This window comes from Delphinus delphis, chromosome 15, assembly GCF_949987515.2.
Source record: "Delphinus delphis chromosome 15, mDelDel1.2, whole genome shotgun sequence".
Classification (NCBI taxonomy): Eukaryota; Metazoa; Chordata; class Mammalia; order Artiodactyla; family Delphinidae; genus Delphinus; species Delphinus delphis.
This window is the reverse complement of record NC_082697.1, coordinates 78,454,854-78,478,004: the sequence shown is the minus strand read 5'-3', so window position 1 is coordinate 78,478,004 and position 23,151 is coordinate 78,454,854. Positions and strand designations below refer to the sequence as shown.

The 23,151-nt window shown below is 54.6% G+C and overlaps 1 protein-coding gene and 1 pseudogene across 8 annotated transcripts in view; both read left to right on the top strand.

The window, feature by feature from the left end:
- Positions 1 to 11,413, top strand: part of ELN (elastin) — a 32,281-nt gene extending 20,868 nt beyond the window's left edge. For 6 of the 8 annotated variants that reach the window (XM_060032234.1, XM_060032233.1, XM_060032232.1 and 3 more), the window contains 17 exons: positions 522 to 632; positions 850 to 888; positions 1,289 to 1,372; positions 2,204 to 2,260; positions 3,235 to 3,330; positions 3,414 to 3,473; positions 4,024 to 4,128; positions 4,810 to 4,848; positions 6,252 to 6,320; positions 6,406 to 6,471; positions 6,768 to 6,851; positions 7,385 to 7,423; positions 7,691 to 7,744; positions 8,124 to 8,168; positions 8,554 to 8,583; positions 9,204 to 9,254; positions 10,387 to 11,413. In XM_060032234.1, coding sequence (XP_059888217.1) covers positions 522 to 632; positions 850 to 888; positions 1,289 to 1,372; positions 2,204 to 2,260; positions 3,235 to 3,330; positions 3,414 to 3,473; positions 4,024 to 4,128; positions 4,810 to 4,848; positions 6,252 to 6,320; positions 6,406 to 6,471; positions 6,768 to 6,851; positions 7,385 to 7,423; positions 7,691 to 7,744; positions 8,124 to 8,168; positions 8,554 to 8,583; positions 9,204 to 9,254; positions 10,387 to 10,430 — 1,073 coding nt within the window. In that variant the 3' untranslated portion in view covers positions 10,431 to 11,413. Of the gene's footprint in view, positions 1 to 521; positions 633 to 849; positions 889 to 1,288; positions 1,373 to 2,203; positions 2,261 to 3,234; positions 3,331 to 3,413; positions 3,474 to 4,023; positions 4,129 to 4,809; positions 4,849 to 6,251; positions 6,321 to 6,405; positions 6,472 to 6,767; positions 6,852 to 7,176; positions 7,265 to 7,384; positions 7,424 to 7,690; positions 7,745 to 8,123; positions 8,169 to 8,553; positions 8,584 to 9,203; positions 9,255 to 10,386 lie in introns of those variants that run through there. The other 2 variants (XM_060032235.1, XM_060032236.1) reach the window with 2 other exon arrangements.
- Positions 10,494 to 11,380, top strand: LOC132437696 (uncharacterized; annotated as a pseudogene).
- Positions 11,414 to 23,151: the final 11,738 nt, after the last annotated feature.

Sequence of the window (23,151 nt, the reverse complement as noted above, 5' to 3'; positions counted from 1 at the left end):
AAGGACCGTCCTCTTCTAGTCCCCGTTGTACAGCCCAGAGAAGGGGAGTGACTTGCCCAGGGTCACACAGCAAGTCACTGGCAGAGCTGGGACTTGGCCCTGTTGGGCCCCAGGACCATGTCTCCCCCAATTGTCTCCCACCATGAGGCCAAGGGACTGGGTGATAGGAGAGTCCCAGTACGGCATTCCCAGTGGAGACAGTGTCCCTGACCCTCCCTGCTCTGGCCAGGACCCTCTCAGAGGAGCCCAAGCCTGGCTGGGGATAGGGGACCTGTGCGCAGTCTTTCCGTCTTCAACAAAGAGGCCCTTCCCCAAGCGCTCAGAGAAGAGAGAGGCTGGAGACACACTGTGGGGTGTCAGTAGGGAGGAAGTTGGTGGGGGAGGAAACACGGTTTCCTGTCCTTCATGGACCAGACTTGGGGGAAGCTCGCATCCTCTTCTCCAGTCCAGCGTGTCCCTCAGAGCCCTTCCCAGCCTCTCTCATTGAGATCATTTTCCACTTGCATCTTTTCTCTCTGCAGGGGCCAGAGGCGGAGTGGGAGTTGGAGGTATTCCCACTTACGGCGTTGGTGCTGGGGGCTTTCCTGGCTTCGGTGTCGGAGTTGGAGGTGTTCCTGGGGCTGGCATTTCCCGTGAGCCTTAGTTCCATGCAGGGGAAACAGGGATGGGGCAGGGGCTTGGGGGATGGGGTGGGGGAGGGTAGACTGGGCTTCGCCACCGAGCTCAGGGACGAGTTGGGGGAGAGCGCAGGGAGGGTCTCCAGTGCCTTGGGGGCAGGAGTGCTGTCAGCACAGTCTGGCTGAGAGCCAGCAAGGTTTCTGAGTCTCTTTCTTTCTCGGCTCCTCTTAGCTGCAGCCCAGGCAGCGGCCGCCAAGGCAGCCAAGATCGGTAAGTGCCCCAGCCCTGCCTGTCCTCACGCCCAGGGCCATGCCCTCCCTCCTCCCCACCGCAGCCCTGCTCTCCTGCAGGGCCCAGGCTCAAAGCTCAGAGCAATTCTCCAACACGAGGGCAGAGCAACGTCACACTAGGGCCTCCAGGGCTGAAATGGCCTGGGTCAAGGTCGGAAGCCCCTGGGCCCATCCTCCAAAGCCGCAGTGAAGTTTTCTGCGCTTTTCAATTGCGCACCATTAGGATCATTGGTACCTGGCTTATCACCCCCAGACCAGCGCGTTAAAGGCGCCCGTCCATACACAACCACGGTGCCGTTACGCAACCCCTACCTCCACCCTCTGCTCCCCCAAGAAGGGGGGACGTCAAGGGCAGAGCTGGATGCTCTTCACCCCTCCAGGTGCTGCAGGAGCAGGAGCCCTGGGAGGGCTGGTGCCCGGTGCCGGAAAAATACCAGGTGTGCCAGGCGCTGAAGGGGTACCAGGTGAGCTGTGTCCCCAACCCAGACATGGGTTTGGCTTATCTCATGGAAGGGACCCTGGAGGTGGCCTATGTCCAGTGTACCATTTTACAGATGACAAGACTGAGCCCAGAGACAAGGGTAGAGACAAAGCAATTTCCCTTAGTTTGGAGGGAAGAGCCCCCATGGGATTCCAGATTGCTGAGTGAACCCGGCAATTCCCCTACCTGCCCCGGGGACGCTCAGGATGTCAGCCCAATAGGCAGTGGAACTCTGCTTTACCAGGGTTGGGGGGCCTTTCTGGTTTCTGATCAGGTGGGAGGGCCTGTGTCAGCCTTTGTTTCCCCAGCGCTCTTTCTCCAAGGGGAAGAGATTAAGAATTACAATGAGATTAATTTACAGCCTTCCTTGATTGTTTTTTTCCCACCAGAAGATTTCTCTTCTGCGTTTCCTCTTCTTTCTGGGAGGAAATTCCCCTTTTGAGTTTCCCCCCAAGAAATGTGGCACTTCCTCTAATAGTTTTGGATACAGGCGTGATTAGGATTTTTAAAAACTAACATCACCTTCAACAGAAAGCTCCAGAAATCTTTTAGACTGAGGTTTGGGAGAGACAGCTTCGGGCTGCCCTCCACCATGGGCAGAGCTAGAAGGCCACAGCCTCAGAGCTGCTTCTCAGGGAAGGGGCGTGTCCAGGGCGGCCGGTGGGCCATCTGAGAGCGGGCCTGCCTCACGCTGGGTTTCCTGGGTGAGGGGACAGTTCCCTAGAGGTGGTCTCTGAGAAGCCTTTCCACGGTGGAGGGTGGGTAAGAGGGGGAAGGGATGCTGGGGACCACTCCTCACTCTTCACATCTCCAGGGGCAGGGATCCAGGCAGCGGCAGCCGCCAAAGCAGCCGCTAAAGCAGCCCCGTTCGGTAAGTGAGCCCCCGCCGGTCCTGCCTTCGGCCCTCAGCCTAGAGCACTGCTCTCTTGTGTCCCCGCTTTGGGGTTTGGCAGACCCCCCTCCTCAGGCTGTCATGTTCTGGGCGTGGGCCTTCCTCACAGCTTTTGGCCCATCCGCCCACTTTGAGGGGTGTGGATGGAGTTTCTGATTAGGAAGGCAAAGTGAGAACAGGTGTTGGCGAGCCCTCCAGCACACACCCCCTACCCTTCCCAAAGCCACTGCTGCCTCCCAGTCCAGCTGGGGCCTTGCCCTGCTTCTGCAACAAATGCTGGGCTCCTCTGGGCTCCCACCCACCCCAAGGGACAACCATGTTCTTGCTCCCTGACAAGGTTCTCCATGTCCTGCTTCATCTGAGGGCCACCCTGGCAGCCCCAGGTTCCCATACCTTCCTGAATATGACATAGCAAAACAGCTCACTTTAGAGCCAGAGAAACCTTAACTTCAGGTCTGCTGACCCCCAAACTCACATATGACAAACAACTCTTTTTTGTAAAACTATCATTTGCTGAGGTAATCATTACACCAGCCTTATGAAATTGGTACTCTTATGCCCATTTCACAGCTGTGGAAACTGAGGCTCCAAGAGCCTAAGAGACTTGCCCATAGTCACACAGCTAAATGGTGGCCGAGCTGAGTTTGGAAGCCAGTCCTGCCTGTCTTGCAGAGCTCCCTTTACTACATAAGTCTGCCTCCATCACCCTCAGGAGTCTCAAAGGGGCCCTTGTAACTCCAAAGTTTAAGAACTCCTGATCCTGCCCAGACCTCATATTAGGGATGAAGAAGCTGAGGCCCATCAAGGGAAAGTAACTTGTCCAAGGTCACACAGCAAGTCCGCGCCCAGCTAAGAACCCAGGGCTCCTGACCTCCAGCCCGCTGCTCTTTCCATTAGCTTCTGCCCTCCTTGATCAGTACTTGGTTAAGGATGAGCTCTTCTCTGTCTTGCAGGGGTAGTCCCGGGCGTCGGCGTGGGTCCCGGTGTCGGTCTGGTTCCCGGAGTCGGCGTGGGTCCCGGTGTTGGCATTGGCCCCGGTGGTGTCATAGGTAAGCAGTGTGAGCAAGCAGGCCTGAGGGGCCTCTGAGTGCTCCATGGGTGCCGTCCTCGAACCCCCTCTCTCTCCTCCCAGGAGCAGGGGTCCCAGCTGCAGCCAAAGCCGCGGCTAAGGCGGCCGCCAAAGCCCAGTTCCGTGAGTGCCCCGCCTGCTTCTCCCCTCACCCCACAGGCCCAGGCCTGGCCCGGCGTGATCCGAGCCTAAACTGGACCCCGGGACATGCCATAGCTCAGGCCTGCCCTGCGGCCTCGTGAGGCTCCCGAGGCGGCAGACAGAGGGCTTGGAAGTGCAGATGTGGCCTGAGGGAGACCTGGGTTCGAGTTGTGAGCCACACACTGGCTGAGTGGCCTCTGAGTTTCCTGCCCTCCCGTGTGGGTACCGATGGCACCTGTCACAGAGGCTTGTTAGGAGAATCAAATGAGTTCATCCAAAAGGGAGGAACCGGAGGTTAGGCTGAAAAGGGCAGTGGTGTCCAGAGTGTGTATCCCTGAATGCCAGCCTGGGGAAGGGCTGGACTTGGTGGTCAGTGAGAGTTTTAGGAAGACCATTCTTGTGGCAGCGTAGAGGGCAGATTAAGGGGGTCTGGGCCCCTTCCTTGGGGTCTGACTCAGCTCCCTGAGCCGGACACCCCCAAAAGGGCCTGTTCCCTGCCTGCTGCCGTCACCCCACTCCCCATCTCCCCCAGGGGCTGCCGCTGGGCTTCCTGCCGGCGTTCCCGGATTTGGAGCCGGTGTTGGAGTTCCTGGACTTGGAGTTGGTGTTGGTGTTCCTGGACTTGGGGCAGGTGCAGGTGAGGGGCCTTCTAGGGGCTGAACAGAAAGACCCCTGACCTCAGAGGAGGGAGACCTCTCCTCCCAGCATGTCCCCTCCACTCAGAGATGTGCAATAAATTCCCCGTTATGTTCTCCGGAGCAGTTAGAGACAACTGGGGTAACAGACGCAGGCAGGCCAGGCAAAAGGTCCTCTGCTGCCAGATATCAGAGTTTCTGTCTCCTCAGTGGACGGGTGCCAGGGCTCCAAACTGAGAAGAAGCCCACCACCCAAGGAAGGAGGCTGGAGGGCCCTGGGGCCAGTGGTGTGTGTGGGCTAGCCTGGCTCCCCTTCGGCAGTGTGCTGTGGCAAGAGGGCCACTAGGAACTCTAACTCTTCGTCTGCTAGTTACTGAGCCTGCTCTATGTCCAGCCTCAGGCAGACCATGCCGGGCCTAGAGGAGACGGGAGGGGACAGATGGAAGGAGGAGGCACAGTTCAGCCCTCAAGCACCCACAGACCAGACTGGTAGAGGCACAGTTAGACACTGAAGCTCTGTACTTGGCTGGGTGAGCTCCTGGCTGCAGAGCCACAGCTTCAGGGCTTTGAGAGAAGCAAAGAAGGCTGAGGAAGTCAAGGAGGGCTCCCTGGAGGAAGCAGAATCCCCAGGCACAGAGCTCAGCTGCTGACCACCCCACTTTTCCTTTTGCCCTTTTCCGCAGTACCCGGAGCCCTGCCTGCAGCTAAAGCTGCCAAGTTTGGTGAGTGCACCCCACACACCATCGCTGACAGCACCTGGTCACCCAGCTGCCCTCTCCCTGGGCCAGGGCCCAATGCCTGGAGCCTACAGCGCAGGGCTGGGATGGTCAGGATGGAAAAAGGCAGTTTCTAGGAAGTATCAATGATGGTTCAGCAGACTCTGGCTCCTGCCCACTAAATGCCTAGCGTGCCTCCAGCCCTAGGACAACCCAAACCGCCCTTCACAGTTCCAGCCCCCCTGGGGGCAGTTTCACTTTGGTGAGGACCATGGTCGCTAAGACCCCTCAGGCCCTGACCATTTCATGGGGCCCAAGGTCAGGGAGGGGCCAGGGCTGCTGTCCCAGCAAAGCCAGGACTCCTCATCTGGGCCCCTGCCTCCCTGTCAGCATGACCGCGCCCGCCACGAGCCACGAGGACGTGGCAGACCTGCCCTCCCCCCACATTTGGCATTCGGGCAGCCCCGCCTGGCCAGATCCACACTGTCTATGTCCCCCTGCATTCCCGGCCTCCTGGGATCTGGGCTGGGGCCTCCGCCAGGGAACTGCCAACCAGGCCTGGCTGGTCCACGTGGGGCTAGTTTCCACCTCGGAAAATCCCAGCTTCCTCAGACCCCGCCCACGGCGGGCCTGATGACCCACAGGCCCCTCTCCTGTTCCTCGCTGGCGGCTCTGCCGGCCTGAGTTCGTCAGCCATTGCCAGGGAAACAGAGCAGTTAAGGCCTCTGGCTCCGAAGTCATTTCCTGCCCATGAAACCGTGAACACATTGCTTAACCACTGCTGTGCCTCAGTTTTCTCATCTGCGAAATGGGGCTAATAGTGCCTACGTTTCCCGCTGCCCGGAGCAGTCTGATATGTGTGACACACGGACCACGAGTGTCCCCCTAAAGCGCTAGCTATAACTCCTGCTGCTGCTGCTGCTGGCAGCTCTGTACTGGACAGTGGTTCACACTCAGAGGTCCTTTCACTATCCAAACACCTACAGGTGAGCAGGAGTAAGGATCATCATCTCCTTTACAGAGATGCAACTCTGCGGCTCAGAGAGGTGACAGCTATGATGAGTGGAGAAAACAGATTCAAACCCAGGGCTGTCAGGACCTGAGACTAGTCTTCCACCCTTGGCAGCCTGTGGCCACAGCCACCACTGTGACCACCTGCAGGTCCCAGCACCAGCCCGGGAGGAAGGAGAGGAGACAGGCAGGCTGAGGCTCAAGGGGTGTGCCCTTGCCCGATGCGTCAGGGCAGAACCGGACCTCAGACCTGGGTGTCTGGTTATGGATTTCTGTCCAATACTCCTTCCACTAGGTCATGTGGCCTCAGCCACCTGTCTACTTGCCTAGTAGCCCTGGGGCCGGGAGACCCCGTCCTTCAGAAAGGGGAGGATTGACCTTTTGTCCTCTCTGCACAGGAGCAGGGGTCGGGGCCCTTGGAGAGCTTGGAGATCTTGGTGGAGCCGGTGTCCCAGGTGGTGTGGCAGGTGAGTTGAAACCCCAGGACAGGCTGGGCATGGAGGGAGACTGACCCATGGAGAGTCCCTCCCTGAGCCCCCTCTGTGTCCCCAGGAGTCGGACTTGATGCTGCGGCTGCGGCTGCGGCCGCCAAAGCTGCTGCCAAAGCTGCCCAATTTGGTGAGTACAGGAGGCGGGGCTGCCGCCAGGCTGCTAGGATTTGACGGGAGGGGAGGGGTTCTGACCACGCACCATGGAGCGCATATTCCCTGACCTGTCCCTGAGGCCCTCAGGGGCATCGTCTCCCAGGGCCCCGGCCCACCTCCTGGCCCCACTAACCCTCCAAGGCCCTGGGGGCTCAGGCTCCACCTGGGTCCTGGGATGATCTCCCCACAGCCCCCACCTCCTCCCACACCCCACCGCAGACAGACCAGCTGCTCTCACTTGCGGGGATTAATGCACAGCTCTCTCCTCAGGGTTGGGGGGAGTCGGTGGGCTCGGAGTTGGAGGACTTGGAGTTGGAGGGCTTGGAGTTGTCCCAGGGGCCGTGGGCCTTGGAGGTAAGGGGTACTCTGGAATCGGTGAGTGCATGGCCGCCCCCTTCTCTGGGCTCCTGCAGCATTTACAGGGGCCTGAGCAGGCTTAGCGAGGGCTGCCCCTTGCAGTTGGATGTCCCAGTACTCTCCCTCTCTTTCAATTCACCCAACCACCTCAAGGGGGAGTTCATTAGGATAGTGATGATTATGCCCATTTTCCAGAGAAGAAAAAGCAAAGCGTGGAGGGAAATTACTTTCCCAAAGTCTCTGCCATCATGGTGGACCTTATGTTAACATTTCTCTCTCTCTTGGGTCATCATTGTGTCTCCCTACCTGACCTGGCCTGAAGTCTCTTACCCCGTGTACGCCACAAGACTGGCCACACAGTAGGAGCTTAATAAAGACTTCTGGGAAGATGGACGGATGAAGGTGGGGTGGAGGGATGGTGGAAGGATGAGTCAGTAGGCTGATGGCAGATCGGTGAGCAGGTCAGGAGGGGGACATGACTTGGGGAGGGAGGAGATATTCCTGGGCCCTCACGCGCGCCATCTCCCCAGGTGTGCCCCCAGCTGCAGCTGCTAAAGCAGCCAAATTTGGTGAGTTGCTCCCGATGCCGCCCCCTGCCCAGGCCTGCAGGCTGCTTAGACCCCGCCCCCACTGCCCTGTCCCCGCCCCCTGCCCAGGCCTGCAGGCTGCTTAGACCCCACCCCCACTGCCCTGTCCCCGCCCCGGCGCAGGCCTCCGTCCTGCTCACAATACCCCTGAAGGCCCATCCAGGAGATCCCTGACCCCAGACCCCAGAGGGGATGCTCAGTGTCCCTTAAACTGTGGCTCGTCCTCACCCACATCTGCCCTCCTCTCAGGTGCCGCTGGCCTTGGAGGTTTCCTAGGCGCCGCCAGGCCATTCCCAGCTGGAGGTAGGGACCACCTCTGCTGTGAAATCCTCAGCTCTGGCCGGCCCTGGAGGAGGCCTGGCTGCCTAGCAGCTGGGGCCCTGAAGCTGCATCTGGCACAGGGACACAGAGAGAGGGAGGAGGGGACAGTCCAGGAAAGGAGGCATCCTGGGCAGAGGGGCAGGCCTCAGGGTCAGGTGGACACATGTGACTCAGACACCGGGCCGGCGAGCTGAGGCCACGGAGCTGCAACCCCGGATGCCAGCAGGGGACCAGCTGTGTTAAGAAAGCTGCCGCGGCAGGGGGTAGGGGGGAGTGGGAGGAGGTGGTTCTAGTCAGAGAGGCAATAGGTGGCAAGGCTGGGGTGGGCCCTGCCCCCACCAACCCCAAACCCCTCCTGCAGGTGTCGCAGCAAGGCCTGGCTTTGGACTGTCTCCTATTTTCCCAGGTATGACCAGACTCCCCCGCCCTGGGCCCCATCCTTCCTCCTTCCCTGGTTCATCTCCTGCTCAGAAGGGCTGAGCCAGGACCCGAAGGGTACCCCGCGCCCTCAGATTGCACAGAGTTGGGTTTCCCCTTCTCCTCTCCCTCCTGTGCCAGGCCAGGGAGCATCAGCTCTTCCAACACACCACGTCCATATGAGGCAAACTGAGGTTCAGAGAGTGCCAGGGACACGCTCAGGGTCACACAGTCACTGGTAGAGGCAGAGCCAAGGGCTTCCAACAGCCAAGCCCAGAACTTGGCCCCCCTCAGACGAGGCCCAGGCTGCCCGGCAGGGCTTGGCGGGCACCCCAGAGGTGGGCACACTCACGACCCCTCTCCTTGCCTTGTAGGTGGCGGAGCCGGGGGCCTGGGAGTTGGCGGTGAGTCTATCATAAGAACGAGGGGCCCCATTTCAAGCAGGGCCCTGAGATCCTGCTGAGGGAGCGGCTAGTGCAGCCACGGCCCTGGGCTGGCCCTGGGCGTGGGGACACGAGGGAGCCCCACGGGGAATCACAGAAGCTGAAGTCAGCCCTGGGGCGTGGGGATATGGGGACCCCGATTCCTGGGGCTCCCAACCAGGCACTCGACTGGGCACCAGGAGTGAGACAGGGACCTGGGTCAGCCCGGGTCTCAGGGTCTAACCAGAGAGGTTGACAAGGTCCCATAGAAAAGGAAAGAAACTGTAGGGAAGCACAAGCCATGTTCAAGCAGGTGGTCAGGGAGGCTGAGCTGGAGCCTGTCAGTGGGCGTAAGGCTGCCCCCGGGAAGCGTGGCCAGGGTCTAACTGTGGTGGGAGAAGGTGCCGCAGAGCTGCTCAGTCCTCCACAGGCAGCAGGCCATCTGCAAGGGGCGAGGTTGGACAGGAGGGTCGGGCCGGGGTCAGAGAGGCCTTTGGAACCCGCTGCTACAAGATGGAGACGTGTGGAGGGGCCGGGGAGGGGTTGTCTGGGAGAGGAGGGAAGGCCTGGCCTCCTCCCCAATCCCGGCCTTCCCTCCACAGGCAAACCTCCCAAGCCCTACGGAGGGGCCCTGGGAGCCCTGGGATACCAAGGTGAGTAGAGACTCAGCCCCTGGAAGTGGGCGGGGGGTGAGGGGGTGGGTGTTGGGCAGAGGCAGAGTGATGGGGTCCATCAGCCTGGGAGAGAGGGCAGCACGTCAGACAAGGCCTGGCAGGGAGTGGGGAGGCTGGGGCAGAGCTGGACACCTTACCCACCCCTTCTTCTACCTGCGACACAGACACGCAGAGCTGAGAGTGGGCCAGGACCCTCCAGGTTCATCCAGGCCCGGCCTGGCCGCCCCTCCCTCCCTGGTACCCACACCCGCCCCTGCGGGAGGAGCGAGGGGCTGGGAGGGGGGGCAGAGAAGGAGAGAGAGGATGGAGGCGACAAAAAAGCGAGCCCCGGAGTCAGGGGATCAGAGGGGTGGACCCGGCAGGGTGGGCAGAGGCGGCCCAGAGCCACACCCTTGCTCCAAGATGCAGATGTGTCTCTGGCAGTGTGTGGGGCGGGGTCTGATCACCACCCCCCAGGCATTTCCCAATGATGCCCAAAAGAGACCCAGAGAAGCCCCAGCTCTGCACCTGTGCCCAGCTCAGACTGCGGATCCCCTTTCCACGCCCCCAACCTGCTTCCCACTGAGCAGATGAGACAGCCCAGGCCAGGGCAGGGAGAGGCAGAGGCAAGAGCAGCCTGACCTCGTCCACGGCGCCCAGCTCTCAGTCAGGCACCAGCTGGTGCCTGTGGCCCTGTCACACAAGCTCTCTTTTTGTTGGCTTTCTTTCCCAACAACACCCTGGATGAGCTTCACAGAGAGAGAGAAAGATGGTGCTCACTGCCACCAGGTGGCAGTAATGAGCCACATCGAGCTCCCCCAGGGGTAGACGCTACCCCAGGCCCTACTACCAGACTTCTGTGCCTTGATGATTTGAAATAAGGTTAACCAATCAGACCCTCCGCCCGAGAGGGCAGGAGTCCTGCTACCACCCACCTGCTCAGTGGGAGTTTGTACAGCCGAAGAGCTCAGAGAGTGGCCTGGGGTCGTGTCCAGGCTTCCCGTGGCTTCTTGGAGCCTCTGTTCCCCGCTGTGATGATGTGGGTGTTAAGAACAGCTTGGAGTTGGGGGGAGTGGGCAAGGGCTTGAGAAGCAACCAAGACTGACCCTTGCATGTGCCTCCCCGCACCCAGCTGGGGCCTGCCTGGGGAAAGCCTGTGGCCGGAAGAGAAAGTGAGCTTCCCGGGACCCCTGACTCACGACCTCATCAACGTTGGTGCTACTGCTTGGTGGAGAATGTAAACCCTTCGTGACCCCCCCCATCCCATGCCCCCTCCTAAGTTCCCACCCCAGGAGGGAACAGGGCAGGCAGGGTGGCCTTGGAAATCCACAGGGCAAGCAAACAAGAGAGTGGTGGCCAAGTGAGCTCCTGGAAGCCCCCTCCTTCAGAGGCAAGGGGTGGGTGGCCTTGGCCCCTGCCCCCACCCCCTTCCCACCCAGGAGCTCTCCCTCCACACACTCCATCTCCAGGGGAACTTGGTGCTACGTACTGGTGCTCTCATTCTCCCTGCGGGGAGGGAGGAGGGAAGGACAGCCCCTCAGGGAACCCCTTCCCTGGGGCTCCTCTGAAGATGGTGCAGACACTTCCTGGGCAGTCTCGCCTCCCCCTGCCCACCAGGACCCACCTCTGGCTGCAGTCCAGTTGGTACCCAAGCATCGAAACCCTCAGGCTGGATTCGGTCACACCATCTCTTGTCCCCCTTGGCCCCCTCTCCCCTACCAATGGCTATTCCCCATGTCTGGGGCACCTTCAGGTCGGAAGATTCCCCCCATTGGGAATAGCCCTCTTGCTCTTGTGGAATTCATCCGCCCATATGCCCATCCGTCCGTCTGTCCTGGTCCCCATTTGGCTGCCCAGCACCTCTAGCTGGCTGGGCGCCCCTACCATCAACTCGGTTAACCTGTCATGGCAGCCTGTGCCCTGCCTCTGCCCTACCACATACACCCCTACGTAGGGGCCCCGAGCCCAGGTTGTGAGGGGCTGTCCCGACTGGGGCAGCAGGAATCTCCCTCGCATACTGGGTCTCCCCCCACGCAGTACTGTATCCCCGGTCCCCCCCCCTGGAGCCCCTGTACTTCAGAGCATATCCCCCCCTACCCCGCCCATCTCTTTGTGTCTCGCTGTGATAGATCAATAAATATTTTATTTTTTGTCCTGGATGTTTGGGGATTATTTTTGGCTGTTGATGTTCTCCTTTGGTTTTATTTTTGTGGTTTATGGGGGAAAAAAACCTTTTCTTTTTTTTTTTCTGATCTGGGGAGCTACACCCCCAGTAGAAGATTCATTTTAATCGCTTTGGTATAACTCTGAGTGAAACACACATTTTTTTTTTTTAAATAAGAAAAGACAATTAACTGCTTCAGAAAAGACTAATAAATGAAAACCTTTTAAGGAACTGTCTTGGCCTCCTTTGTAATCCCTCATCTGCCTTCAGCTCCTGGTCAGGGTAGGGAACAGGGCTCAGCCTTGGGAACCTGTTCAAGATGTATTTAGGGGGCTGCCAATTACCTGCCATTGGCTTCTGGTGAATTAATCCTTCTCCTAGTTCAGCCTGTCCTTTCATAATGATAATCCCTTTGTAGGGGAAGCAGAGCGGCCAGCCCTACACACGTCCACCCACAGTGGGTCTCATTCCTCTGAGGATGTGGGTTCACCCACCCAGACACTCCTTCCCCAGCCCTCACCCCTTAGGCCCAAATCCTTGGCCTCTAGATGCTAAGAGTACAGCTGGACAGATGGAGGAAACAAAAATGACCCTTCTGTCCAGACCAAACGCTTGGCCTTGGTGAACAGCCTTGCAGAGAGAAAAGAAATGGCCCGACCTAAGAAACACAGATGGATGTTTCCTTCTAAACGTCCCCTTTAAGGAAGACTCACTGTCACACGTGGCCACTAGGGCACCACTTTACTTCTTTACAAAACAAAGCAAATGACACTCTGCAGGTGGCAACAGGAGACTCTGGACTACCCTTGGATGCCCCAATTCCCCAGGGTTGTCCCCCTCCCCTCAGGACTACAAATCCACAAAGTATGGGGGTGTGCCCCCCTGGAGCCCACAGGTCCCTTCTAGAGCCCACAACTCCCTTCTAGAGCACACTCTTGGGTACCAGATTCTGGAATTTCCTCCCCAGACCACCAAGTCCACTTCCAGGGCCCACATGGCCTCATGTGTGCATCAGAGCAAACCCCATGGCCAGTGGGCACGCGTGGAGGCCAGAAGGATGGCAAGGGAGCTGTTTGTTGCGAGTGCGGGTGGAGTCTGTCGTGCAGACAGCAGCAGACGGCAGTGTGGGTATCCGTGCACCTGTGCACAAGGACCCTGTGGAAAGAGCAAGGGGGTGGGGCGATGCTCAGGGACAGCTTCCCAGAGGACAGTAGAGCACAGGAAGCAATCTACCAGGCAGAGAATAGAGCAGAGAGTAGGGAGGGTCAGACCTTTCCAGCAGGAAGGGCAGCCTTGTGAAGGTTCCCAGTGCCTGGTGGGAGGGAGCAGAGCCGAGGAAAGGCGAAGGATGGATCAGAAGCGGGTCGGGGGTAGGTTAAAGGAGACCACGGGGTGGGGGGCTGCTGTGACAGTCAGTGAGGAGTGACAGCCTGCCCAAGAGTAGTGGCAAACCAGATTCATTCATTCATTCACTTGTTCAGCAAAAAGATCCCTTGCTCATCCTGGGAAACCCCTCAGCCCCAGGCATATTGGGATAGTTGGTCGCCCTGCCTTCCAGAGACATCTATTCATCATACACAAACATATACACATATTAGTTGCATTACTCAGCATCCTGGTGTTATTTTAATCAAAACTATGTTTCAAAGATCATTCCTTATCGGCTGTATATTCAGTTAACAAATACTTACGGAGTTATGTACCACGCACTAGGTACTGTTTTAGAAGCTGAATATACAGTAGTAAACAAAATGGGCAAAAATCCCTTTTCTCGTGGAGTTAACATACCAGTAACTCTATCTGTTGTATTTATTTAATCACTTTGCTATTATGACCAATGCTGTCCTGGACATTTGTGTGTGCGTATCTTTCCTACATGTCAGTGTGACTTGGTCTATAGCAGCACCGTCCACAGAACTTTCTGTGATGACGGAAATGTTCTCTATCTGCTGTGTCTGGTGTGTAACCACTAGCTACGTGGGCTCTTGAGCTCTAAAAATATGACTAGTGAGACTGAGGAATTGATTTTTTTTTTTTTTTTTTTTTTTTGCGGTACGCAGGCTTCTCACTGTTGTGGCCTCTCCCGCTGCGGAGCACAGGCTCCGGATGGATGCGCAGGCTCAGCGGCCATGGCTCACGGGCCCAGCTGCTCCGCGGCATGTGGGATCTTCCCAGACCGGGGCACGAACCCGTGTCCCCTGCATCGGCAGGCGGACTCTCAACCACTGCGCCACCAGGGAAGCCCAGGAATCGAATTTTTAATTTTGTTTTTTAATTTAAATTTTTAAATGTAAATAGCCACAGTATTGGATGATGCAGGTCTATGGGAGAAAGTCCTGAAAATAGAAAAGATAAATCAAAAAACAAAACAAAACAAAAGATCCCTTGCTCATCCCTCTGCAGCTCTCCAGCCTCCGAAAGTTGGCCAGCCCCAGGATTCAGCCCTGGCACCTCCCTCCTTCTATTTCTCATAATTCATGGCTTTAAATACCACGTATGCGTTGGCAGTTCCCAAACTGACACGTCCAGCGCAGACCTCTCCCCTGAACTCTGGACTTGCACGTTCAAGGCCAGTTCTTAACATCTCCATCTGGAAGTCTCATACTCCTGCGTAGCATGGGTCCGCCCACCCCCACCAAAATCTGCTCTCCTCCCCACCTTCCCCGTCTCAGTAAACAGCAGCTCCAGTGGTTCAGGCCAGCAAATTTGGAGCCCTCTTCTCTCCCCACTGCCCACACCAGATTCACCAGCAAATCCTGGGACACTGCCTTCAGAAGATAACCAGAGTTCACCCACTCCTCCCACCCCCAGGCCCTGGTCCACCAGCAGCTCTTGCCCGGGGGACTGACACAGCTTCCAGGCTCGGCTCCCTGATTCTGCCCTGGCTCCCCTTCAGCCTTCTCTCCACACAGCAGCCGAAACAATCCTTTTAAAACATAAGTCAGCTCAGGTCACACATCTGCTCAAAATCCTGCTGTGGCTCCCGTCTCATTCGGGGCCCAAGCCAGAGGCCTTTCAATGGCCGAGGAGCCCCTACCTGAGTTGGCCCAGCTGTTCTGACCAGCTGTTTGACCAGCACCCTGCTACTCGGCCCCCTGCCAGGCCGTGTGGTTACACTGCCCTCTTCCCTTCCCTGCAGGCAGCAGGCCACCCCTCTGCAGCCTCCACACCTGCTGTCTCTCCTGCCCAGAAAGCTCTTCCCTCCGTTATCAACGTGCTTGGCATCCTCACCTCTTTCAGGTCTTGATTCAAATGTCACCTTCTCAGAAAGTCCTTCCCTGACCCCTTTTCTAAAACTGCAAACTATAGGGGGTTCCCTGGAGGTCCAGTGGTTAGGATTCCGAGCTTTCACTGCAAAGGACTCAGGTTCAATCCCTGGTCAGGGAATTAGGATCTTGCAAGCCATGCGGTGCGGCCAAAAATAAAAATAATAATTAAATAAAATTACAAACTATACCTTCCTCCCCCACTTGGGAGACCAATGACTTGGCCCTGCCTTCTCTTTCTCCAGAGCACCCATCACCAGTACCCATCCTGTCACCACAGAGCGCAGTATACTTCGCGTCTTTGTTTATTGTCCGACTTTCCCCACCAGAACGCAACTCCCTAAGGATGGACATTGTTTTGAGATCAAAATAGTTGAGGGCTTCCCTGGTGGCGCAGTGGTTGAGAGTCCACCTACCGATGCAGGGGACACGGGTTCGTGCCCTGGTCTGGGAAGATCCCACATGCCGCGGAGCGGCTGGGCCCATGATCCATGGCCGCTGAGCCTGCGCATCCGGAGCCTGTGCTCCGCAATGGGAGAGGCTACAGCAGCGAGAGGCCCGCGTACCGCAAGAAAATAAAAAGTTTAAACTCCCTGCTTTCATTAGTTATACACCCTGGTAGAAAGATGGTAATGGCAAGCAAATGTGCTAGGCTGATAATAGCTTCAAAGATATCCAGGTCCTAATCCCTGAAACCTTGTAAATATTACTGTTATTAGTCTGCTCAGGCTGTCATAGCAAATTGCCACAGACTGGGAGGCAGAAATTTGTTTTCTCACAGTTCTGGAGGCTGGAAGTCCAAGATCAAGGTGTCCACAGGGTTGGTTTCTCCTGAGGGCTCTCTCCTTGGCATGTAGGTGGCTGTCTTCTCCCTGTGTCCTCACACGGTCTTTCCTCTGTGCATATAAGTCTCTTACTCTCCTCTTCTTATAAGGACGCCAGTCATAGTGGATTAGGGCCCATTCTGATGACCTTGTTTTAACCTGATTGCCTCTTTAAAGATTCTATCTCCAAATACAGTGACATTCTGAAGTGTTGGGGGCTGGGACTTCGACGTACAATTTTAGGGGGGATGCAGTTTAGCCCCTAATAGTTACCTTATATGGAGAAAGAGTCTTTGCAGATGTGGTTAAGTTAAGGATCTTGAGATGGGAGATTATCCTGCTGGGCCCTAAATGCTATCACAAGTATCCTTAAAAGAAGCTGGAAGAATTGTATGCCAACAAATTGAATAACCTAAAGAAATGAATAAATTCCTAAAAACACACAACCTGCCAAGACTGAATTGTGAAAAAATGGAAAATCTGAAGAGACCAATGACAAGAAAGGAGAATGAATCAGTAGTCAATCCTCCCAACAAAGAAAAGTCAGGACCAGATGGTTTCCACTGGTGAATTCTACCAAATATTTAAAGAAGAATTTATACCAATTCTCCTGAAACTCTTCCAAAAGATTGAGGAGGAGAAACAGTTCCAAGTTCATTCCAAGAGGCCAGCATTACCCTGATAGCAAAGCCAGACAAAGACACTACAAGAAGAGGGCTTCCCTGGTGGTGGAGTGGTTAAGAATCCGCCTGCCAATGCAGGGGACACGGGTTCGAGCCCTGGTCCGGGAAGATCCCACATGCCGCGGAGCAACGAAGCCCGTGTGCCACAACTACTGAGCCTGCGCTCTAGAACCCACGAGCCACAACTACTGAAGCCCGCGCACCTAGAGCCTGTGCTCCATAACAAGAGAAGCCACCGCAATGAGAAGCCTGTGCACTGCAACGAATGTAGCCCCTGCTCGCCGCAACTAGAGAAAGTCCGTGTGCAGCAGCGAAGACCCAACACAGCCAAAAATAAAATAAATTAATTAAAGAAAAAACATCAAGACACTACAAAAAGAGAAAACTACAGAGAAATGACATTAGTAAGATGGCAGAATAGGAGGTCTTCAGTCCATATCCTCCCACAAACGATCCTAAATTTCATGTAGAACCACAAAAGACCTAAAATAACAAAAACAATCTTGAACAGGAAGAATAAAGCTGGAGGCATCACACTTCCTGATTTCAAAATATATTACAAAGCTACAGTAATAAAGAGAGAGAGAGACCAATGAACAGAATAGAGAGCTCAGAAGTAAATCCATGCATTTACAATCAACTGATTTTCAACAAGTGCACCAAAAACACACAATGGGGTAAGGATAGTCTCTTCAATAAATGGTGCTGGAAAAACTGAATATCCAGATGCAGAAGAAGGAACCTAAACCCTTGTCTCGCACCATAACACGAAAATCGACTCAAAATGGATTAAAGACAAACATAAGACCTGAAACTATAAAACTACTAGAAGAAAGCACAGGGAAAAAGCTTCTTGACATTGGTCTGGGCAATGATTTTTTGCATATGACTCTAGGAGCACAGATGACAAAAGTGAAAATGGACAAGTGGGACAGCATAAAACTGAAAAGTTTCCACCGAGCAAAGGAAACCATCAACAGAGTGAAGAGACCACCTATGAAATGGGAGAAAATCTTTTCAGACCATACATTTGATACAGGTTAATATCCAAAACATATCTGGAACTCAAGAAACTCAACATTTAAAAAGAAAAAGAACTAATTTTAAAATAAGCAAAGAACTTAGGCAGACATTTCTCAGGAGAACACATATGAAGGGCCAATAGGTATATGAAAAGGTGCTCAGTATCACCAGTCACCAGGTCATGCAAATACAAATCAAAACCACAATGAGGGCTTCCCTGGAGGCGCAGTGGTTGAGAGTCCGCCTGCCGATGCAGGGGACACGGGTTCGTGCCCCGGTCCGGGAAGATCCCACATGCCGCAGAGGGGCTGGACCCGTGAGCCATGGCCGCTGAGCCTGTGCGTCCGGAGCCTGTGCTCCGCAACGGGAGAGGCCACAGCAGTGAGAGGCCCGCGTACCGCCAAAAAAAAAAAAAAAAAAACCACAATGAGATATCACCCCCTACCTGTTTAAATGGCTATTATCAAAAAAAAAAAAAAAAAAAGATAAGCATTGGAGAGGATGTGGAGAAAAGGGCACCCTTGTATACTGCTAGTGGGAATGTAAGTTGGAGCAACCATCATGGAAAACAGTGTGGAGGTTCCTCAAAAATATTAAAATAGAGCTATCATATGATCCAGCAATTCCACTTCTGGTATATAACCGAAGGAAATGAAATCACTCTCTTGAAGAGATATTTGTACTCTCGTGTTTATTGCAGCATTATCCACAATAGCCAAGCTGTGGAAACAACCTACGTATCCAACAACAGATGAATGAATAAAGAAAATGTGTTGTATATCTACAGTGGAATATTATTCAACCTTATAAAGGAAGGAAATCCTAAATAAATAAATAAATACAGGAAGGAAGGAAGGAAGGAAATCCTGCCACATGCTACAACATGGATGAACCCAGGGGACGTTATGCTAAGTGAAATAAGGAAGTCACAGACAAATACTGTGTGATCCCACTTATATGAAGCATCTAAAGTAGTCGAATTCATGGAAACAGAAAGTAGAATGGTGGTCACCAGGGCCTGGGGGAGGGGAAGAAGGGAGTTTGTTTAATGGGTACAGAGATTCAGATTTGCAAGATGAAAAATTTGGGGACTCTGTAATGACCTGTATGGGAAAACAATCTTTTAAAAAAGTGGATAATGGGGCTTCCCTGGTGGCGCAGTGGTTGGGAGTCCGCCTGCCGATGCAGGGGACACGGGTTCGTGCCCCGGTCTGGGAAGATCCCACATGCCACGGAGCGGCTGGGCCCGTGAGCCATGGCCACTGAGTCTGCGCGTCCGGAGCCTGTGCTCCACAACGCGAGAGGCCACAACAGTAAGAGGCCCGCGTACCACAAAAAAAAAAAAAAAAAAAAGTGGATAATGTATATGTATAACTGATTCACTGTGCTGTACGCCTGAAACTAACACAACACTGTAAGGCAACTATATTCCATATAAAGGAAGAACTAAAGAAAAGGTTAAAAAACAAGTTTTGGAGATCTGTTTCACAACAGTGTGAATATACAGTTTACCCTTGAACAACGCTGGTTTGAACCGGGAGAGTTCACTTATATGCAGATTGTTTTTCAATAAATATAACACTTGTATTTTCATTTTACAGGTCTTTAAGTGTGGGGAAAAGTTTGTGTGTGATTAGAGATCACAATACGTAGAATCAAAAGAACGGGGGGTTGAGTCCTGATTCTCTCCAAACGGTTTCTGCTTCCTGGTCTTGGGTGAGTCATTTATCAATTCCTTTGTTTTTGAGGCAGAGACAGCAGCGTTCAGATTTTCCACTGTGTGTGTGTGTGTGTGTGTGTGTGTGTGTGTGTGTGTGTGTGTGTATGTGTTGAGGGCAGCGGTGGGAGGGGAGCGTGTGTTGGTTCCCTTAACCCCTGAATCATTCAAAGGTCAACTGTACTTAACACTATTGAAACGTACACTTAAAAATGGTTAAGATGATAAATTTATATTATGTGTTTTGATGACACAGTTTTAAAAAAAAAAGAAGCCGGAAGGGAGAAGGAACTGATTTCTCCTCTAGAGACTCCGGAATGAATGCAGCCGTTGTTTTTAGCCCAAAGCCACTGGGTTAGGACTTCTGGCCTCCAAAACTGTGAGCAAAATAATTTGTGACCACAGCCACAGGAAACGAATACAGTGAATAAATGATTAATTCTAACATCAGGTGAATCAGTGCTATGAGGATTAAAAGCCAGGGAAGGAGACGGAGAGTGAGACAGGATGTTAAGTTAGCTGGGATGGTTGGGGACATCTAATGTCAGGTCAAAGGCCCTGTGATGAACACATGCTTGGGAAGTTAGAAGAGCAGAGAGGTGCACCGTAGTTAACTAGAAAGAGCAAAAGAGAGAAGAAATATAAGCAAAGAAGTAGCGAGGGACTAGGTCCCATAAAGGTTGCAGTAAGGGCTTCGGGTTTGAAAGCTAGGAAATGTCACACTTTGACCCTTCAGAGGCTCTGGAGGGTCACAGGGGTGCATGACTCAGGGGCTGTCATACTGTACACCCAGCTAGACCAGGGAGGAGAGAAGAGTGGAGGGAGAAGTGGTAGAATTCTAGATCTGCTTTGTACAGGGAGCCAATAGGATCTGCCAGTAGGATTTGCTGATTGATCGATCAAGCACAAGGAAAAGGAATAGGGAGAGAGGAGAGAAGTCGAGGATGCCTTCAAATTTTGGCTGAACCACTAAAGGACGGGGATGTCATTTACTGAGATGAGAAACACTGGGGGAGGAGCAGATCCAGGCACAAATTAAGAGCTCTGATCTGGATGCATTAAGTTTGGGGTGCCCGTTTGCCATCCAAGTGGAGATGCCGAGTAGATATTTGGGTTCTTGCATCTGCAGCTCAAGGAGAGGGCAGGGGAGTCAACGAGCCACGTGTCTGGGTGATGTCACGCAGAGTGGGCAAGGAGGGGGCAGGCTGCATCTGACAGCAGGGATCCCGTGATGCCAGCTCTCTTTTCCTCCTTAGGCTAGGACAGTTCAGGCTCTGGTCCCTGCCCTGGGTCACAGTCTTGGGCTAATCCAGTGAGTATCCCCACGGAGCCTCTTGTCACCAGCCTGTGTTCAGCCAGGTATCAATTTGGCAATTTGGACAAATCCTAACCATTGACCTGGAATGAGTCTTTCCCAAAGGGCTCTGGACCCCTCATCTAGAAAACTTGTATCATGAACCCCATCAGTAAAATATTTTTGAGCAAATATCACATATATTTGCCACTTGGATGGCAGACAGGCACCTAAAACAACGCATCCAAGCCAGAGCTCTTAATTTGCACCCAAATTATTATTATTATTTTTTTGCGTTGCGCGGGCCTCTCACTGCTGTGGCCTCTCCCGTTGTGGAGCACAGGCTCCAGACACGCAGGCTCAGCAGCCATGGCTCACGGGCCCAGCCGCTCCGCGGCATGTGGGATCTTCCCGGACCGGGGCACGAACCCATGTCCCCTGCATCGGCAGGCGGACTCCCAACCACTGCGCCACCAGGGAAGCCCACACCCAAATTATTATTTGTTCCCCAACACACACATAGACACATTCACTTATAAATTACATACATAATTGACTATACAAATAATAAAAAATGTTCATCACATAACAATGCAAAAGCAGAGTTTAAGAAGAATGTTCGAAAGATGAAATGAACAACAGTTGAATGCTTTTATTTATTAAAAGTACAAAATTGCTTTTTTGCTTTCAGTTAAAAAAAGACTTAATAACTTGGATGAGCAATGTGACCGAATATGTCAGATCTGATGAGTTGGTCTTTGGTTTCACCAGGAAACGGGAAACGTGTCTGACAAGGAGCTCCGACAAGAGAGGGAAGTACCAGCTCTGTCTTTTCGCTCGTCTTGCAGTATCAGCATCATCTTCAACCTGCTTTCTTTTCAAGACTCTTTTGCAGCCACAAGTCTACTCTGTAAGGGTTAGTTGTGTTATAAAAGTGGGTGAGAGGGGCTTCCCTGGTGGCGCAGTGGTTGGGACTCCACCTGCCAATGCAGGGGACACAGGTTCGAGCCCTGGTCCGGGAGGATCCCGCGTGCCGCGGAGCAACGGAGCCCGTGCACCACCGCTGCTGAGCCTGCGCTCTGGAGCCTGCGAGCCACAACTGCTGAGCCCGCGTGCCACGGCTGCTGAGGCCCGCGCACCTGGAGCCCGTGCTCCGCAGTGGGAGAGGCTGCCGCGGTGAGGGGCCCGCACGCCACGGCGAGGAGTGGCCCCTGCTCACTGCAACTGGAGAGGGCCCACATGAAGCAAATATATATATAAATGAATAAATTTTTTTAAATAAATAAATTTTAAAACAAAAAAAAACCTGTGTGAGTTCCTCTACCTAACAGGCACAGGCCCACAGCCCCTCTAGGTCCACTCAGTATCCCCCCGCACCCTGCACTGGGGCCCTCTCTCAAGCCCCTTCACCCAGGGGTGCTACCTGCTGCCACCTCCTGAGGCCGTGAGTGTCCTCATGGGTTTCCCTTAATGCTGCCCAGTCCGTTGTAAAATCCCCTTTATTAAACTCTGCTCAGTAATCCCTGCTGAGTGCTTCTCTGTTTCGTGCCAGGACCCTGCCTGATATATACCCTATAGGAAAGCAACAAACAAGCAAAAAACGTTGCTGTCCAGCCTCCGAGGACCTCCACACCTCCTTGGGACACTTTACTATAAGTGCTTTAGGGCCATCTGACCAGCAGACAGAATGAGGGCACCAGCATCAATCTGAATATTAAGAAAGGAGGGAGTGGGCTTCCCTGGTGGCGCAGTGGTTGAGAGTCCGCCTGCCGATGCAGGGGACACGGGTTCGTGCCCCGGTCCGGGAAGATCCCACATGCCACGGAGCGGCTGGGCCTGTGAGCCATGGCCGCTGAGCCTGCGCATCCGGAGCCTGCGCTCCGCAACGGGAGAGGCCACAACAGTGAGGGGCCCGCATATCGCAAAAAAAATAAATAAATAAAGGAAGGGAGGGAGGGAGGGAAGAAAGAAGGAGGGAAGGAGGGAGGGAAGGAGGGAAGGAGGGAGGGAGGGAGGGAGGGAGGGAAGAAAGAAGGAGGGAGGGAGGGAGGGAAGAAAGAAGGAGGGAGGGAGGGAGGGAAGAAAGAAGGAGGGAGGGAGGGAGGGAGGGAAGAAAGAAGGAGGGAGGGAGGGAGGGAGGGAGGGAGGGAGGGAAGAAAGAAGGAGGGAGGGAGGGAGGAAGAAAAATTATATTTTGTTCCCTCCCCCAGGTAATTGTTTTGCACCCAGGGATGAATGCCCACCTTGTAGGCCACTGGACCCAAGCCCTGACTAGAGAAAAATCTATACAAACTTGATGGCTGGAGCTGGAGTGTGGGCAGTTCTGTCCCTTGTTCACTGGGTGAACTTAAGCATGTGGCTCAACCTCTCCCCGAATAGGCTCCCAGGCAGTAGGACGACGAAGTGGGCGGTGGGCCTCGCGGAGATAGGATTCTCCACTTGTTGGCAGGGTGCTCCACGCTTCCAGTGCTGGACTGAGCACCTGTGCGTTGGGGACCACCCAATTCCTCTGGCCACTTCCCTCAGCCAAAACCCCATTCAGCCTTGCCTCCTCCGGAACGCCGGGCAGGGCGGCGCCAGCTCCAGGTCTCCAGCACTGGGAGGAGCAAATCCCTGAGCAAGGTTGCTACAGTCTCCCCCAGAGGCTGCTCCTTTAGCGCCCTGCCTAGCTGGTGAGAGCCTGAGACGTGGGCCATCGCCTTCCCCCGCAAACCCTGCTGGGGCCTGCCCTCTCTGCAGGCCTCAGAGAAGGAGAGGACCTGGCCGGCGCCCCTGCCCAAGGCAACCACTATTGTCCTCAGGGTCCATCCACAAAGTCTCCTCCGGGTCGGGTCTCGGTTCTTGGCCCCCATCCAGCAAGCTTGGGTCTAGGGGCTCCCCGCAGGGAAACCGAGGCCCCTAATTGTCGCTTCTACACCCCCTAGGT